The following is an 18,915-nucleotide window of genomic DNA, read 5'->3' as shown; positions in this document are numbered from 1 at the left end:
AGGGTTTTGTTAAGGGATGGCACCAGATATCTGAGACGATCTTTTTTATGTGCATCATGTTTGGAGATGGCAACAATATAAATTCTTACAAGGACTCCCTCACTTGCTGAAGAAGTATTTAAGGTTGGGGCAAGTATTTCTCAAATGCTTTACTGGGATCTGACCTTAAGCTAGCACAGGTACTGTCTGTCATTACAGTTCCTTAAGGCGCTTATTTTGAAGCTAAGGATGTACTGACAGACTGCTTTGCATCAGTGCACTCCCAGCAGTGGGTTATTCACACTTGCATCAGGAGTGACACAACATTATGCTGCCTCTTCTCCCACGCCATGGGTTTAGTGCAGTCCTTCTGTTGGTTTTCAAGCTGGAGTTTCCCTCTGCATGAAGGCAACTTATCCATCCCCCAGAGCTCGCTACTTTGTCTCTTAAACGTGGGCTAACTGGGGTAGGCACACATGAATTTTAGTACAATATTTAGCTTAGAGGGAAATGCTGGCCTCTCTCACTGCCAAGAGGATGTGTCTGTAGGTGGATTGATACAACACGAGAGGGTTGTGTTACAACTTCTTTTCGAAAGGTACTTTTGGTTTGACTGCAGGAAATTTACTGTTTACAGACAGATACCTAGCTGCTGACCATCTAAACACTCTCTTCTGCAATGCTCAAGGAAACCCCAAGAAAATATTAAAGAAAGATTTTTCTGTGTGCCATATGTCTGTAGGTGTACGTGTACGTGTCCCCATCTGCATTCAGCTGGAGAGAAGTTGATGTGAAAAATTAAACAACACACAATAAACAAATCTAGCTAAGGTGCAGCAGCAGGAATTCAGAGCAGCACATTCTCCTGCTCTTTCTCTGACTGAGGAGAAATGCACCGTGCAAGCCTGGAAAATGCTGGCAACAATAATGCATTATTTCTTGGATTTCTGCTTGCCCGGGCAACGTGCTGAAGATGTACCAACCCCAGGATCAAACTGTAGGAGAGACGAAGCAGAATCATTGGTACATGCAATTAGAGGCAATTGTTGTGGTCAGTAACAGTTGTGTAACACTACCGGTGAAGTTTTAGTGGAGATAGATTTATTACAGACGGGCACATATATATTAAACTGCTGGATTTCCAGCGGGATATTTACAAATCATTAGTATCCTGTTTATAAAAACCCTGTAAACAATTGAAGGCCATTGCCTAAAGGGTCCAGCCTTATGTAGATCTACGTAAAAGACAATTTCAGCATTTGCAGCGCAGTCGGCGGCGCAGATGACACGTCGCACAGTTAGTACACACGGCAATCCGGGCTGCCCCCATGTAATCACACACATGCCGCAGTGTGCAGCGCCTTGCATAAGAGCACTCTGTGGAAGAGGGAGAAGAGACTTGCACTGAAACCTCTTTTCCCATTTAGTTAACCTATGTGCCCTTTAAAGTGGTTGATTTGGAAAGAGGGGCAATTAGCTTTGCATACAGCAGTCCTTCCTGGAAATCTCGCTCCTTGGTCCACGTCGGGGAATGTTACGAGAACAAAACAGGGGGAGGGTTGCGAAGCCAGGATGGAGGCCAAAGAGCTGGGCCATGCTCTGCATGAGCCCTGCTGGCCAGCGTGTTTCAGCTCAGCACAGGCCGTCTCCCGTGCTAACTTCATGGTCTTTGTTTTGGTTAATGTCAGCTGGCTTGTATGCCTGGTTGGGCAGGGTAGCTTAATCTGGGTGTGGAGCTGGAACGTGTGTTATTTATGAAGGGGTGACCTCTGCTGCAGGCACGCTGTAAGTCGGTGACCAAAAGTGTTTCATCCTGAGCATCTAATGTGCAGCTTCTCTTTGGACTCTTACCAAAAAAAATGGTTTTCTGGGATGCCTGACTTCTCTAGAAAGCCCTTCAGAGGGACTATTATTACTGCAGATTGAACAAGATCCAGAGAACTGAGTGCTTTTGGCAGCTTTAGCTAGTGTTTCCCAGAGTGCTCTCTTCCTCACCTGGCAATTCACCCTTTAGCTTCAATTCACATGGGAATTACCGGACCCTTATCCAAAGCCCCCTTTTTCATGTATTTGAAATATATATTTATATATCCATGTAAAGGACCAAGACCCTGGCTATAGGAGTGGTAATCAAGAACTGCCAGCCCCAGGTTGGTGATGTTCTTAATGGAGTAACTAACACCAGTCTAATTAAACCCAGCCCTGGCCTTTGTCATTTTCCACTCCTGCTTTACACACATGCACTTGGAGTATCCTGAAGGAAACCTCCTGCATCTCTTCAATAGCACCCCGCTGCAGGGAGCAATGCTGGATGAGGAGGTGGGTGCAGAGGTGCCATGCAGAGGAGTTACCCGTGGAAGTATCACCGTCAGCTGCTGGCACCTTGTCCCCAGGACTTGGGGTTGAGACCCCAAGACACAACTTCAGTAGGTTTCTCTCCTCATCCCATCTCCATGCACAGAGCAGGTGACCAGCACCCTCCTTACCCTTGTTGGACAGGTGGGGACAAGTTCCGTGGGGGTCTTGGTGTGGGGATCATCTTAGGTTGCTTCCTTCACCTTGGGGCAAACTCACAGCTCCTTTCAGAGAGAAAGGATCTTTATAGAAGCCTGCAGTCTTTCCTTAGAGCTCCCTGTTGGTACCCAGTGTGTGACGAAGCTGGTTAATGCTCTTCTTCGGTCTGTCTCGGGGAGGTTGGATACCTGAGGTAGTGTTCAAACCATGGCTGGGAGGAGAAGGTGACTAGAAGATGATTTCAGTTATTCTTGGTCATTCCCAAACCAAACCCCAGAGGTTTCCGCATGCCATGTGACTCACAGTTGGATTTCAAGAGTTGGTGATACCAAATTCACTGGAGATCAAAGAATATGGAGTTTTATTGCAGGTTGGGCCCACAGAGAAAAAACACGGAATGGAAACATCTTGTAAACATCTTGTTGAGTGTTGAGACCCCAAGGTATTCCTGATCAGCTTCTTGCCTTTCTAGCTGCATTTCAACAGAGAGCACCCTGATACCAACATCCTGGCTCCAAGCTAATGCAAACAAGGCCATCATAGCTCAGCTGGAGGGAATGCCAGGCTTTCATTTTGCTCAGGTCCTAGGGGAGCTTCATCGTGGACCACGGTGTCCTAGTTTGAATATGACTGCAGTGATGAATTGGGCACCCACGTTTATAGATCCCCTGGGGCAGGCTGTCTCATCGCCCCTGCATGACAACAGCCAGGACAATGAAGGCTTGATCCTGACTGCTTTTTTTTTTTTTTTTGGTCACTACAGTAATAGTAATGATTAGCAGTAATTATAAGAACAGTAATAGGAGTGTCCCATAATGCTAGTGGATGGGGGAATTCCACTAAGTGCATCTGCTCCCATGCCTAGCTCTCGTTACCAGGCCAAACAAATACACCGCGGACTTGTCTCTTTCCTAGGTTCTGTTTCGGGAACGTGTGCTGGCTAATCTGGTTTCAGGTGAATTGCTGTTTACTCCATCATCCCTAATGCCACACCCCTCGTGGCGAGGGTGCCCCAGCTCCCTGTGCGCATGTCCAGCATGCAAGTGGCAGTCACCACTGAGTCACAGCCAAAATGTGGAGGCCAAGGCAGGCTGTTTGCTTCCCTTTGATGGTGGCACTCCTCTACAGAATGTCTTTTTTGTTCTCACTCTCTTCTCCCTGTTTTAGTGCCAGCTATCCAGAAGGACAGAGCAGGAGAGAGGAAGGTAGCGGCAGAGAACACAAAGCTGGGGCTGACGGCTGTGGTGAAAGCCCAACTGGAACCAGTGAGTGCTGGCTGAGTCATGCCAATCCCCACAGCGGTGGTTCTCGCTGGCATTTCACTGTCCCAAGAGGGATGTCGCACTCTGAGCTATCGAGCAGAAGCGTTGCATGGTCAGCGGCCAGCAACACGCTTTCATATATTGATTTGCTTGCTTGTCAACAGTAAAATGCAGTCAGATCACGAGAGGCAATTCAGAAGGCTGGCAGCATGCGTCTTAGAGCCCTTACTGTATGCATGCACTAAAGTTTGAGTTTTGAGACAAAAGAAAAGGAGGAAAAAGTCAGAACACCTGAATGGCTCGGAGCTTCATTCCTGTTCACGTGAATCAGGTCTGTGCATCTTACTTCTGGGGGATCTACTCTGAGCAGAGCTGTCTTGGTACAACAAATGATTTGGAGCAAGAAGGGGAAAAAAAGGACTAAATATATAGGCGAGACTTAGTTTAATAACACCCTTTACACACCAAATGTTTGCATGGGTTTGTTTAGTAACAAATAAAGACGGGAGCCATGGAAATTGTATCAATGAAAAAATCTATCACCACCTTGGAGGCTAAGAAATCACCTTGCAGGGAGCTGTAATTAGGAAAGGGAAAACATCAGCTGAGCATTAAGAAGCTCTTCCTGCTAGCAAGATGTGTTGGGCCATTCAGGAATTGCCCAGGAGAGAGTAATGAAAATTTCATACAAGCCAGCAGAGTGAAAAACTGCCCTGTAGGGAGCAATCCAGAACGAACTGACAGATCTGTTTGCCTTTTCCTTTCCATCATCTGAAATGCATTGAGATGGATGGCGTTTAGTGCTCTCTTTTTGTTTTTGTTTTCCTTTTTAATTTCTGGTTAATGCTAATCCAAGAAGTTGCCTAAGAAATAAGAAAGTTTGGGGGGAGTGGGGGGTTGATTTTTTTTTTTTTTTTAAACAGTGAAATATCTTTGTTGTTCAGTAGTTTTGACCTCATGGTGCATTTACAAGAAGTGGCATCAGCCGCTTTCAGCCTTAGGATAGCATTTTGAACTCGGATAGTTTATAGGAGAGCTTGGTTGTTTAAGAACACTGGGCCTAAATGATTCATCGCATACATAGAGAGGTCAGCTTCAGATCTGCTATGGAGTAAGTTCAGCTCCAGATTTTTTCCTTACTCCATTTCCTTCACACTAACTTGTCCATGAATCCCAGTTAAGTATATTCCCTTTTTAGTCACACATAAGCCCCATACTTTTTAATATTTGAGGTGTTTGTGTTTAATACCCATCTTCCATAGTTGAAATTAAAATGCTGTCTTGTGAGCTATGCTCCAGTTAGCCTACTGATATTTTGAGAGCATTTCTTGAGCATCTTTAATGCTCAGTAATGAAAGTTTATTGTAAATGAAAATTGAGGTACACATGCACTGAAGCATGTTTTTGTGATGTTTAAAAGAAAAAAGCTTGCTGATCAGGAATTTATGAAAATGTTCGTTTGGGTTATTTTTTTTCCCTTATGTAAGGGTGTCCAGTGCCTCAGTGCAAGATGAGGAATGATTTTCTTGTATTTTCAAAACTGCTTTCTAACAAGGTGATGTTGATTTTGGAAATAGGTGGTCTTCCAAATGGACAAAAACCAATGCAGATCCACACCCAGAATGGCAATGTGTAAAACTGGATGAAGTTCCACAGAAAACAGCTAAAGTGAGTAGTAGTTGCCTGTCACTGATGGATACAGTTATGTAAGAACACATACATGTACATGAAGTGACAGTTCATTACCATGAATGCATCTTCCACAGAAAATCACCATGAGGACAAGTATTCTGTTTGGAAGCACAGAGAAACATACATGAAACCTCTGGTTTTCCCCTCTAAGTTTAAAGGGTATTTTGTTCATTGAAAATTCTCTGTATCATGAATGTGAGATAGACTAATCAACAAAAAACTGAAATCATACTCTTGAAATAATCACTGCCGTGAATCAGCTGCTTTGTCTCAGAAGAATAGATGCATAATTGCTCCAGTGAGAGGATGAAACACAAAATCGACTTGACTTGAGCCCCTGTGCTTTGTAAATAGAAATTTTCTTTAAAGTTGGTTGTTAAAATGTTGTAAGGTAATAAAAGCTAGTACATCTTCTGCATAAGTTCTTTACACTTTGTGAAGAAGAAAACCCTGACAAATGGAATTACTTGGGGGGCTTCATGCTGATCCGATGGCAAATGACATAAATCCATCACTGGCTTGGCTTGGGTGTGCCAGTTCACCCCAGCTGTAATTGAGGCCACCAGCTGACATACACCCATGATGGTCTGTTGCCCAATCAGTGCTACCTTCCAGCATTGTGCAGGCATGTCCCTCTGTACTCAGACCTGTGGGATGTAATGAATCTGCCTTACAATGAATCTATCAGTGCAGGAAGGTGCTACTCAATGTGAATAGCTGCTTGGAAAATTGGCTCTTAAAGTGTGCATCAGCCGTATCCAAAGAGGCAGCCTCCACATGGAGGAGAAGATGGTGAAATCTGCAAGCGGGGATGTCTGATGTGGAATCACATACCACGAGACCAAGAAAATTACAGAAAGATGAAACAGATGTGTATATGATACTTGTTTTCCATGTATTCAAATCTGAAAGAGGAAATTCCAATGAATTGCTCCAATGGTGTCAGCGTTACTCGGTATCTGAATACCGGTACAGGACTATAATTAAATGCTCTCTTTTCAGAGGATAAATCAGGTAGGAATTTAAGGGTGAAATTAATTATAAAGTGGAAGTTCTACAGTGATGTTGCTTTTAAGGCATCCTGAAAAATGCCCGCATACAGAAACGCTTTCCTAATGGTTGCAATTCCTTCCTTTACTCACTGAAAGAGTAGACAATAAAATCCTTAATAAGGGGGATCAGCCCAAATTAAAGAAGCAACAAAATAAGTCATGTGGCATCAGAAAAGCTACCATCTGCTAACCTTAAGGTAGTAAAGTGATTATATGGGGATAAGACATGACCGTAATGCTAGAGGGAGAAAAATGGACTCAGAAAAAGTGTCAGATTAAATCATGTCCTGCTTTCTTGTGGAGTACCAGAGTGTATGCGCTGCTGGCATGCTGCTTTTAGTTTCATGGATCCTGCCAACTCTCCCACCATTTGCATAATTTGCCTGTGCTGACGTAGTTCAATAGTAACACATTGATCTTTTTCATTTCAGCATCTCCACAGTTCCATAGATCTGAAAAAATGTTACCTAAGCAAGCAGGAATGTGATTTGTAAGTACCAGGTCTATTCCCAAACTGCCTGAATTAATGCGTTTATTGCTCAGAACTGGAATCTGAACATGGAGATAGATACTGCAGAATATGGCACAATCTATCTTCTATAGTTAACTCTCTTGTATCAACAACCACTTGTAAAGTAGGCAAACTATGAATACTTGAGTTATCAGCTATTAAAACTGCACCTTGCTATGAATACTCAAATACCTTACGCTACGAGATATGGTTATCAGTCCTGCAATAAATTGGGTATCACCTTGACTTTTTTGGTGCTCAAAAAAGGTAAGGCAGAGGAAGAAGGTTTTTGCTTTAGAAGGAAAAGAAATATCCGCTGTTGCTGAGCAGCTTCTTCAGAGAAGAAGCATTTTATATTTCAGGTAAGCATGTACAGAAGGATGTGGGGGTGGATGTGCCCGTCGACTGTCTGATGATGGGATATAAGTGCAGAACAAGGTCTTACTTAACCTAGTCATAGAGTGCATGGGCTTCAACAGGATGCACGAAAGGATTAAAAAAACAACAACAACCAAGTGCTGACAGTCAAGGGTCCTGCCTAAAGAACCAAAGGACCCGTTGGTACCCAGCTGGGCTGGGGGGGCACCGTGGTGTAAGCACCTGCTGACCTTGAGCCTGTCACAGCCTGTCGAGGTGCGGGGTGAGGTGCTGGCATTCCTGCGGCCTGTGCTGTGACTTAATAGACCCTTTCTGCCCCTAGCCCTGAGGCTCACATGGGCTGAGGGTCACTTGGGAACTGATGGGAGATGAGGAAGGAGGGGGTAGCCTTCTGGCTGCCCGCCCCGCTCTGCTTTCTTGCTTTTACGTGCACGCAGTGACAGGGGCCGTGCCGCAGCCCCCCATGCAGTCAGGGCTCCCCGGGCAGCCCTGCTCAGCATCCACCCCGCTCCCACCCAGTCTCACACCACTGCTCCTGGCACCGATAAATTGAGCGCCAGCGGTGCCACCGCTGCAGGGTGAGCCGTGGGCACCAGCTCCTCGGCCTGTTTGCTCTAAGGTGGTTTTATGGCCACGAGAGCCGTACGCAGCAACGTTTGCTAAAAATGAAGGATAACACAAGCACGTGTATCTGGACAGCAGCCAAGAACCGGAGGAATTTGCCCTGCCAGCCTTGCCCTGCCCGCCCCACAGCATGGCTGGGGATGCCCCCTGCCTGCCCTCGGGCCATCGCCACCGGGCACGGGGGGGACAGGCGGGGAGGGCCCTGGGTGCGGGTGCGGCGGGGCAGGAAGCGAGGCCGGGCGAGCACCTGCCCGGAGCTTGGCCAGAGTTTCATCACCGCTCCGCCCCGCCTCTCCCGCAGCCCCATAAAGAGCCCTGGCGGCGCGGCCGCCGCCACAGCACTCCCTGCCACCACTGCCTTCCTCTCTTCTCCTCTTCATCATCTCCTCTTCTTCATCTCCTCCTCTTCCAGCCGGCGACATGAGGGCGATGGACACCGGCCGCCTGCGGGCCCGCAGTCTGCTGCTCTTCCTCGGTGAGTACCGGCGGGGACAGGGCTGGGGCAGTCGCTGGCTGCTGGAGGACCTCTGGCCACACGCAGGGTGAAACTTGTCTTGAGGTGAACGCGGCACGTTTGTTCCCCGAGGCAAAGCGGCAGGCAGGGCCGGGTGTCTGCAGGCTGAGGAGCGGAGCGTGCAGCTCTTGCTGTCAGGGCACTGAGCTGTAGCAGGGCACTGCTTTGCTTCTCTGTGTCTGTGCTTCTCCCCTGCTCAGCCTGCAGCGCAGCCGTGGCTGAGGCAGAAGGAGCTGTTCTGTCACCTTGTCCTGCCTGGCTGCCTTCACCCAGGCTGTGCTCCGGGTGAGTCCCCACAGCAGCAGAGGCTTCCTTCTGCTCACAGAACGGGTTGTGGCCTCCCATGCCTTGATACTTCACCTCTCTACTGGGCACGTGTTCCTCTCGCATCTCATGAGCTAGCTGACAGCCCGAACTGAACGTCCGTGTCCTGAGAGCATTGAGAGCCCCAGAGCCTGGGTGCTGGCAGGGACTGCGTGTAGCTGGCCTTTCGAGATGACTCAAAGTATGTGGGCAGCAGGTGTTGGAGGCAGGATGGCGACCTGGAGCCCTCACACACTGCTGTAATGACAGGGCATGTCCTCACACTGCCAGTGCTGGGCTCAGGGTCTCAGGTGATGGGGAAGCTCAGTCCCCAAGACCTTTTTTGGGATAGATGTTCCCTATCTGCTAACCCCACTGCAGCACAAGTTTCTGTCATCTTAGCCGGGTATTTCCACAAGGGCTTACAGATGAGCTGCTGCAGCATAACATCTTACTTTCAGTGACAGCAGGTTAAACATCTTTCAGCCTGTGACTCAGCCATGCTTCGCACAAAACTAGCACTGGAAGGAACTGGTGTGTCTTCATGGATTTGTATACAGATTTATTTATTTCCGGGACAGGTACAAAATCTAATAGTAAGGGACAGATTAGTCACAGCTAGATGGCCTCATAGCAACTGTTATGAGCACTTTACTGCCCTTCCGTCCCAGGTCAGTAAAGCTGGGAGGTCCATCTGTAGCTGATGTTTTGCCAGGCTCAAGAGGTTCGCCACTCAAAGGCTGAAGCCTAACTCAAGTGGCACTCGTCAGCTTTGTATCTGGGCTATCACAGCAGAAAGGCAGTGACAGGAGAGAGCTGGCACTTGTCCCTAGGGAGCTGTGGCACTGTGCCAGCCAGAGAGGAGGTGGCAGTGGTGGAGCTGAGCCCTGGCCCTGCCTTTTCCGTGAGTTACTGTGGGAGCCCTGGGCAAGAACTTGCCCAAGGTCTCCTTGCAGTCGCTGTAAACACCCAGTCAAGCCTCACATCTCCACACTCATGGGCTTCAGGAGCTGCCAGTCTTATGGTTTACTGTGTTGTGTTTGTCTGGCCATGGGCAGGTAGGCTCAACACAAAGGTTGGTAAGTCTGGAGATGTGAAAACATCAGTGACTGATGTGTCTGATGGGGAGAAATAACAAATTTCTACTTCTGCAGCATAGGGAGCTCTGCCACGTGCTCATGGCAGAAAGCAGAGTGGTGCAGGAGCAGGGGCAGCATGTGAATAAGATCAGTGTTGTGCAGGTCTCCACAGGGGTGGAAGCAGCACTAAGATGACTGGGTGCACACAGTAAGTAATTATCCGCATTATCTCTAAGTGCTGGCACAGTGCTGAAGGTGATCGTGTGGGCCCGCAGCAGTTTAGGAGTGACGGTCCTTCCTTGCAGGCTGGTGTTGCCAGGGCTGCTGTAGAGCTGCTCTGGCCTGGCCCTGGGCGTCCCCAGCTTGGAGTCTGCAATTCTGCACTCAGGGGTACAAAATTCAAGATGGAAAATGCAGGCGATGCTTTCCAAACCATGCACGGGTGCTGCAGTCTGTTGCCCTAGGGGTAGTTTATTTGCATCGCTCTCAGCACCATCAATTTTGGTGCCTCCGTATGAAGAACTGGCCAAAGTAAGGCAGACCGCAGAGGGGTGGGGGGTGGAAAGAGCTGTTAGCATCATCTCCTTTCACATGGGTGAGAAGAGCAACCTGTATGGCCTGTATGTCTCATCTCAGGAAGAGGAGTGTCTGGCACCTGTTTTGCTGGGCACGGCCAGACAACTAGCACCGGATACATCCCACCTGAAGCATCAGTCAGAAGCCAGGTGTTGTATCCTGAGCGCAACGATGAGATGCATCACTCTGAGGTGGTTAAAAGGATCTCAAATGACTGCTTCCCCTTTCTGAGGAAGCATGCCCAGCATACACGGATAAGCAAAACTCCAGAGATGCTGTGGTTGATGTGAGCAAGGTTGCACAACCAAATCTTGAATAAGAGCAAGCTTAGCAGAGCATCCATGGCTAACCCTGCATCTCTGTGGTCCTCATCTGGAACACAACCACCCACCTGGTCATTATTTGCAGAGGGGCTTGCTTGGTCTGGGGTGGCCTGCAAACATCTGTGGCTGGGCAGGGAGGTTAGCTGCAGAGACAGGGAAGGTTAAGCACTAGAGTTAAGTGGTGGTAGTGGTGATGCTCGCAAAGCCAGTGGGACAGATTGGCTAGCTTCAACGTTCCCTCCAGTTCCCTCCTTTTCTGCTTATTCTATGCAAAGAAAGCCCTAGACAGTCTGACATGCTCTGGGTGTGTGAAATCAGGTGATGGGGGTCCAGCTCAGTCTGTCCCTAGAGTTAAAACGGGCTGAGATCTACCAGGTGCATTGCTGCGCTTGGCGTCAATTTGGAAGTGCAACCCGAGTTGAAAGTATAGGCACTGTCTCTGTGCCACAGGGACCATGCTGCTGTGAAATAGCATCAGGAAGTCTTGTTCAGGTGAATTGGTGTGTGACTCGTGATCTCAGGGACAGGCGAAGTAACTCAAATGATGGCGGGGCCCAACACCTCTCAGATACCTAACAACATGCCTTTAAATTGGGGATAAATCTTGTAAAGGTTCTCAGTTAGGTTTATCCTGTATGTACATCCTTCATCCTTAGCACTCAGCAACTGGAAACTGTAGCTGGCTTTGAGTGGCTGAACTGATAATTAGCCCTTGCATGTCATCTCTGACGAAGGCTGCAGGAAGCTGAGGCGGCCGGCCTCTGTTCCTTATTCTCCATCCTGGTCCTTCCTTGAAGGATGAAAGCAGCAGCAATATTCCTGTTTGAGGAGCAGCTGCTGCTGTCAGAGCTACTCGTACAGCGAGACCCGCGGTGCCATCCGGGGCACTGCGCTTGTGTGCCAGCCGCGTGGCACTCGCATTCCTGTGAAGCATAAATGAATACCAACAATCTCATTACTCTTATCTTGTACCCTGTAGAGTATTTGCTCAGTGAACAGCGAAGGAATAAAAATAAAACTACCTCTCCCAGGTCCTGTATTTGATATACATCACTTGATAAGTATTCAGGGAAAGGTTTTCCTCTGTCCCTGCACCATGTGGATCCCTTATCCTCCTGCAGGATCCCCCTCCCAGTGATGTCAGAGGGAAAATATGTGCATGGGGGAAAGGGCAAAATGTAACAGTGCAGACCAGGAAGAACTTTGCCCGCATGCCGAAAATACTGCTGGGTGTCAGCAAATATCCACGCCTGTGCTCCAGCCTCTCTGCTCCGTGTGCCTGCAGTCAGGTGGAGGAGGCTATCGGTGGCTGTGCACGGCGGGAGTGGAGCAAGCTTTTATTGGGCTTTGTATGAGCAGGTGTGTTTTAATCTGTCCCTTACAGGTGTCAGGCATTTCCTCTCTAGGGACAGGTCCAGCTGGAAAGCAGTGCCTCTTTCTGGAGCAAATAGAAGAGCTGAGCTGCCTCTTAAGCATGCCCAGGTTGGAGTTTGTCAAATGCAGAAGCCAGGGGCTGGTGTCTGTCAAGCTGAGAATTTTAGACTAAAAAGCAGCTGCCTAAATTGCTCAGAGATCAAGGAAGAACGCAAGCTGAAAGACAAGTTGTGTAGGCTAAAGGAGATCTTCAGTTAATGAATCCATCTACTTAACTAACTGTGATAGAAGTGGACGTCTCAGGTACACCCAGCATTTTTTGGCTTGCTTGATGTTCATCATAGTCAGGTGGCCCCCCAGACCAAATCCTGCCACAGCACGTGACACAGAGGCAAAAGCAGCAGGAGGTGGCTAATAGGAGGGAGGCTCAGGGCACTTTTGCCAGTCTCAGGACTTCAGCATCCCTTCTTCCAAAAGCACAGCATTGCTTTTGGGATGGGGCTGTCCTGCGCCACAGGTGCACCCTGCCGAGGGAGCAGCTTAGTCCATGGAGCACTCCTGAAATGTCCCTTTAGTTCCTGGGAAGAAGACTCGGTAAATCTTCTTTTCTCAGCATCATATGGGACTCCAGGTCCATGGTCAAACCTCATAGCCTGCTGTTCCAGCTGTAACTGAGCTGCTGTGGTCTGTCAGCTGATACGCTTGTCTTTCGAGCACTTGAATTTTCTGTTGTTCTTACACAAGCATTAAACCGCTGATTCTGATTAAATCTATACTGAACATAAGGTGCTGTATGAAAAAAAAAAAAAAAAAACACAATAATAATAATAAAAAAATCCCACCCTGAAAGTAAACTTTCTGGTCCTGCCCCATCGGAGTGAAAGGCATGTCCTGCTGAGTCACGCTAGCAGGAGCAGCTGTCTCTGGCACAGTCTCCAATACGAGTCCTGTATCACTGCTCTGTTTCCGTGGCTCTTGCTGTGGTAGCCCTCATCTTTGTCCTTTCCACTAAAGCTTGGTGGAAACCTGGCTCATTAACTTGGCAAGAAATGTCGTGGAGAGGGATGAAGGGAGAAGGATTCATGTTTAAAGCAAAACAAACAAAAAAAAAACCCTATCTCTGTAAGGTAGATGTTCCTGCTGTTCTTCTATCTAACTGAACTAAATCTGAAAGGAAACCTTACTAATCACCCAGAAATGGATGAATTGCAGGAAATTCGTAAATTGCTGCTAGATTTAACACTGAGATGTAATGAAACTTTCTAATAACTGGAGTTGAATTAGAGTGATCAAGAAATTATGAAGGCACACTCCCTCCATTAGCCATGCATGACCTGACAAGTTAATAGAGGCAAACAGCCCAAAGACACAAATTACAGACTTCTGTGGAATGGGGCTGATGACTAAACAGTTCATGAGCAGGTTAGTTTATGACCACAGCAGGAGTGTTCGCCAAGTGGATTTTATGGCCAGATGGGGCACAAACATTGACTGTTCCTTGTAGGCTGGCCGTGAAGCTACAAGTGCATTTGCTGGCCTTCAAATCCTCATTGGAAATGTTCATTTGACTTGCAAAATACCTGAAAGCTGGCCTTGTGCAGCTGATACCCTGAAAAGTGTCAGAATGCTTTATAAGATGCATCTGTTTGAGAAGGGAACAAGGGTCCCTGCTCCCCAAGGGAATGCAGCCGCTGCTCTGGCAGCCAGACTCCTCAGCCTGCCTGGTGCAGTCTCACAGTGTGGCTGGTACCCACATCAAACCTGCTTGGAAGGTGCAGTTCTTGCTTTTGTATGGACGGTGAAGGAAGGATGGAAGTGGACCCATTTTCTGCTGGGGTGTTCTGAGATGAGTGACACTGGCCCAGGATCCGTGTGCTGGTCTGTATGTCTCAGAGCCAGTGACCAAAGAGGATTTGGTATCTCATGTTATCTTTGTGCAAGTGAGCACAAGAGTGTTAGTGCAGGAGCTGGCCACCCTTTCAACCTGGTTACAGCAAGTAGAGGGCTGAGGAAGCTCGCTCCTGCCAAATGGTAGCTTATGTGTTAAGCCTACCTCAAGTGGTATGTGGTCTCTGAAGCCAGCAGCAGGGTGCTGAGTCAACAGCCAGGCTGACTTGAGTCCTGGGAAATCCTCTCCCCAGGGACTGCTGTGACTCAAGGTGTTCTCTATTTCAATCACCAAAAGAACTTCTCCTGTGATGAATGCACAATTGTCACGCCTAAGCTTACCTATACTGAACAAGAATCTAATGTCGCCTCTATTCTCTCGTAGGTTACCTATTGCAAGCAGTCGCGGGCACAACAGTGATCCCATTATGTGAACCTGGTGAAATGGAAAACTGCACAACTGCACTAAGTAAGTGTACTGCACAGCTCTCTTTGCAAGCGACAAGTCTTTGGTTCCCATCTTCTTCAGGCTGGTGACCTCACCGAGCCACCCTTGGAAATCACTTTGACTCTGCAAATAGCTTACTGTTGAATCACATTTCCAGCATCCCACAAAGTGTTCACTCTTGTTGAGCGGGAGCCATCTTACAACCTGTATTTCATTAAAATTGCCTTTTCAGACTAAGATCTGTGTCTTAAATGAGAATACCTCTGTAAAAGCAGAAATAGGTAATGTGGAACTTGTAAGGAGAGAGTCGATGTAACTCTAACATGGGAAAATCCTCTCCTTATTCATAAGGCTCACCTGCTTCAGTGCCTGCTGCATTACAGCTTGGTTGGTAGCTAGGCTGTTAGTTTTATTGGTAAAACTTGCACATTGTTTGGGAAACTGAAAGGGAAACTAAGGCTGATGAGATGCTAACCAAATCTCTCCACAGTCCAAACAGAGAACAGTCCTCGTGTGGCTCAAGTTGGGATAACCAGATGCAAGCCCGAAATGAAAGATTACTGCTTCCACGGACAGTGCGTGTACATAGTGGACTTGGATGAGCACTACTGCAGGTATGGACAGAATGCAGCGTGTCCTGCAGCCTCCCTGAGGTGGGCTTTGAGATGAGCTGCACGTGGTCTTTGATCTTGCTGACACTTAGCTGGATCACCAACCCTGCAAGGCATTAATGCTTACAAGAACTGCAAAAGGAGCAGTTTATCTATAACAGACCTCAGCTGGATTTAAGCAAACATTAAGTATGTATGTTGGCAGCAGTGAAACCAGAGTGACAGTCTTAGTTAGACACCTGAAATTAGTCACCAACCCACCTTAAACATGGTACACTCATTCTGCTCTGCCTCCTGTTGTTCATCTGTAGTTAAAATAGTGTGAGATCCAGACCTCAGGCAAAGCAGCAAGGTCTCTCCTTTGATTAAGTCTAAAAAAGAAAGACCCTCTAGGCATTTTTAAGGGTGTTTCTCACTTACTTGAATGATGTGCATCCATTCCTAAAACCACGTGGGCTTCGGTTATCTAAGTTGAAATTGCTTGTCCCTGAGGAAACAGGCCAGTGGTATAGCATGCTTTGTGGAATGCTAAAATGTAACCCCATGGCAATTTCTCTAATTCTGCCTCTCATCTTCAGGTGTGATGTCGGCTTCTCTGGTGTCCGTTGTGTGCATTCGGAACTTGTCAGACAACCCCTCAGCACGGAGTATGTAGCACTGACAGTCATCCTAATCCTGCTTTCCCTCATCGCCATCTCCATTGCAAGCTACTACATCTGCAGAAGGTAAGAGACGTCATCTTCATGGCTCAGAAAGGCAAATCTGTTGTGTGCATAATAAGATATCCACCGAGGGCCTCCAGCTGGACTTGAGATACTTAGGCTCACTTGATTGCATGGAGATGGTCTGATGAGCAGACCTGCTGGCATGAACCAAAATAGTTGTGTGATGACTGCACAGCATACCCCAAACTGAAGGCAGAGTCATGCTTAGGCAAAAGTACCCGCAGATGCTCTTTGACCCTGTTGGAGAACTGTGTAGGTTAGTTCATGTCTGTCTTGGAGAGGGTACGTTGAGGTAAAGGTGAGAACAGACAAGGGGCAGAAAACTGGCTGCTCTTGCTGGTAATGACATTTCCCCAGTCAGCAGGAACTGGAGAGCAGTTGGATTAACAGTAGCCAACATGTCCATCTGCCATGTTGTTGCGGTGACGGTGCCATATCGCAAGCATTGCCTTATCAGCTTTACCACGCAGGACAGCAGTCTTCTCCACTAACAGACACAAGAGCATCAAGAATTGTTCTTCATGCTCATAACTAATGGTAAGCTGCTGTCAGAGAGACGAGAAGGTGGAACAACCCCCCGAGGGAGATCTCAGCTTCACAGGTCTGATAGCTAGATGGTAACTGCCGTAACAACTCTTCCCCACCTGAAGACTCCGTGGCACGTCAGATCAAACAGAAGATGGCCTAGCTGGTTAGGGTACTCAGCCCTATTGCAGGCAAGGATCCAGCAGGATTTCACAAAGATGAGCCTACTGCCAGCAGCAAGACTTTAATGCAGATGTGAAATCGTCAGGGACAAGCTGAGAAATGAGACTCTGCCTGCAAGTTATCTCAGACCCAGAAATAAGCACAGAGAAAGCCTAGCTGCTAGAGTTGAAACAAGCACAAGGAGGTCACGTAGAGTTGTTTTTTTCTTCTTCCTTCCCTCCCCCCCCACCCTCACTCCCCAGAAAGTCATTTGGAATTACTGGCTTTCCAGAACTGATGTTTCTCTTCTCTACTTTCAGGTACCGACACAAGAAGAGACATACGAACACCAGTGAATACAAGGAGGTCGGTGCCCTGTAGAAGAAACAATCGCTTTGTACAGTGTTCTGTTCATCCGGACAGACTCAGAGTCTTCCCATCTATTTAAATGTTATTTTTATTAACAATATTTACAATATTTATATCCTTTTACAAATTTCAATTGTTTGGTGATCCAATCAGTATAGGTCAAGCATTTTATTTTCAGTGTTTTATTTTTTTTATGAAATATTTCTTAATGCGAACCCCACGTAAGTGGTTCTGTGCGATAGAGATATATTTTTGTAAAAAGTGGTCTTACTCTGAAGAGTAATTTTATATTTATTCTTGTGAATATGTTCAAAACAATTTTACTCCTTGAAATAAAAGTTCTAGACAAAGTCAAAATGTCTCTGTGTTTTCATTGAAGTGAATCTTGGCTTGGCTTGGCTTGGTTGAGCAGGATGTTTGAAGCTCCAGCAGTTAATTTTGGATGGACAAACCACTGCTTCTAATACCATGCACCTTAGTTCCAACAAACATAGCTATTAGCCAGCAAAACTGAAGGAAGACTTAAAGGAACAGTGCAGCTCCTAGCGCTGCTTATCCAGGCTGTGTGACAGCAGCATGGATCTGGGCTCATCCCTATGTTCAGGAAAGTTGTGTTGGATATGTCCTGGATTACAACAGTGGTGTTTCAAGTTAATAAGCCTCCACAGCTGACCACATTAGCACACTGCAACTTCGTGTATGAATCTAGCTACAGGAAGAAAGCTTCTGCAGGAGCAGTACCAGCACTCCAGTCCTCCCCGTAGTGTCTGTCGTAAAGCTGTGAACAGGGGAAAGGAAAGCTTGCAAGTTTGTGCTCCATGCAGATATATTGCTGGTCTGAAATAATGACAGAACAGCCTGCTGGGTTTAGCCGCACCCAGCGTTGTGCTTGCTGTGAACAGGAAGGGGCCTTGCAAAACTTGAATCGTCCACGTTAACCCCACCGCTTCTCACGCTTCAAGAATATGTGAGACGAGTGCAACCTCGACACCATTCCTGGTCTTTGCGTACTGCATTGCTCTGTGTTGCTTGATGTTTGTGGGTGTGCAACAGGATCTTGGTAAGGAAGCTGGTGGGACCTGAAACATCACAAAGTGAGAGTGCTATTGCAGAAGCTCCCGTCTCTGTAAGGAGAAGTGATGCTTGCCCAGCACATTGCAAAAGCTTCCGGCTCAGTCAGGCAGAGGCCCTTGTGGAGGAATAACCTGGCTCGTTCTCCATCTCCTTCAAGTATCATCGTGTCTGAAGTGCTCTCAAGATCAAACAAGTGAAAGGGGGGATCACCAGAACCTCCCTTCCTTGTTTTTCCACTGCGTGTTGAAGGTAATAGTGCTTCAATCTGCCTAGTATCATCCCATCTCTGTATCATCTTGTCTCTGTCTTGCCATGGAAAGAGACGTGGGAGCTCTTCCACGCACATCTGCAGCAAACGGGCAAAAGGAGGCCAATTATAGCAAGGCTCTGGGCAAGGAGTGGTGCAAGGAAGACCCTTGGAGCTAGCAGTGGGAGGCAAGGTGGGACAGGTTTGCCCAAGTGCTCTGCCCCTGGCCATGCGGCCTACACCCTTTCCTTTGGAAAAGATGAGTCACGTGAAATGATAGCTCTGCTTCTTCCCTGCCTTGGTACTCACATCCTGACTTTGATTTACTTTCCCTGTTATCTTCCCGCTTACAAGCACCAAGCGCAGCACAGGTGTGGTTGGGCAGAGCAGGGCTGCAGTGAGATAGCTCTACCCAGGTTCTGCCCATTTCCACCGCTCTGCTCTTCCCCAAGCTGCCCCGAAGGCAGTGCATGAGGTGAGGAGGAGGAAAGATGTCTACTGAGCAAAGCAAAGGCATGATCTGAGCACAGACTGACGTTACTCACGACAGATAGCTCCAGCAGCACGCAGCAGGAGGGCCCAGATGCTCAAAGGCACCGGGTGTGAGCTCTGGTTGCAGTGCTGTGGCCTGGCACGGCGGCAATTCCTGTGCTCCTCACCATGTGCTTTGTTCACTGTGGACCTTC

The 18,915-nt window shown here is 47.6% G+C and overlaps 1 protein-coding gene and 1 long non-coding RNA gene across 2 annotated transcripts; one reads left to right on the top strand and one right to left on the bottom strand.

The window, feature by feature from the left end:
• The first annotated feature begins 8,219 nt into the window (after positions 1-8,219).
• EREG (epiregulin) lies at positions 8,220-17,283 on the top strand. Its single transcript, XM_005012753.6, has 5 exons — positions 8,220-8,487; positions 14,454-14,537; positions 15,007-15,130; positions 15,706-15,852; positions 16,860-17,283. The coding sequence occupies exons 1-5, from the start codon at positions 8,433-8,435 to the stop codon at positions 16,918-16,920; spliced, it is 471 nt and encodes a 156-aa protein (XP_005012810.1). The 5' UTR covers positions 8,220-8,432; the 3' UTR covers positions 16,921-17,283.
• Positions 10,740-12,109, bottom strand: LOC110351527 (uncharacterized). Its single transcript, XR_002399076.4, has 2 exons — positions 11,830-12,109; positions 10,740-11,730 (listed from the first exon to the last, which is right to left on the bottom strand). It is a non-coding gene; the product is annotated as an uncharacterized lncRNA (long non-coding RNA).
• Positions 17,284-18,915: the final 1,632 nt, after the last annotated feature.

The sequence above is a fragment of the Anas platyrhynchos genome, chromosome 4 (genome assembly GCF_047663525.1).
Source record: "Anas platyrhynchos isolate ZD024472 breed Pekin duck chromosome 4, IASCAAS_PekinDuck_T2T, whole genome shotgun sequence".
Classification (NCBI taxonomy): domain Eukaryota; kingdom Metazoa; phylum Chordata; class Aves; order Anseriformes; family Anatidae; genus Anas; species Anas platyrhynchos.
This window is presented reverse-complemented; position numbering and strand designations above follow the sequence as displayed.

Excerpts from the sequence above, each read along its gene's own strand:
- EREG (XM_005012753.6), top strand. The coding sequence starts at position 8,433 with ATGAGGGCGATGGACACCGGCCGCCTGCGGGCCCGCAGTCTGCTGCTC. Across the intron at positions 8,488-14,453 it reads CAGTCTGCTGCTCTTCCTCG|GTTACCTATTGCAAGCAGTC; the intron begins GTGAGTACCGGC and ends ATTCTCTCGTAG. Across the intron at positions 14,538-15,006 it reads AAACTGCACAACTGCACTAA|TCCAAACAGAGAACAGTCCT; the intron begins GTAAGTGTACTG and ends ATCTCTCCACAG.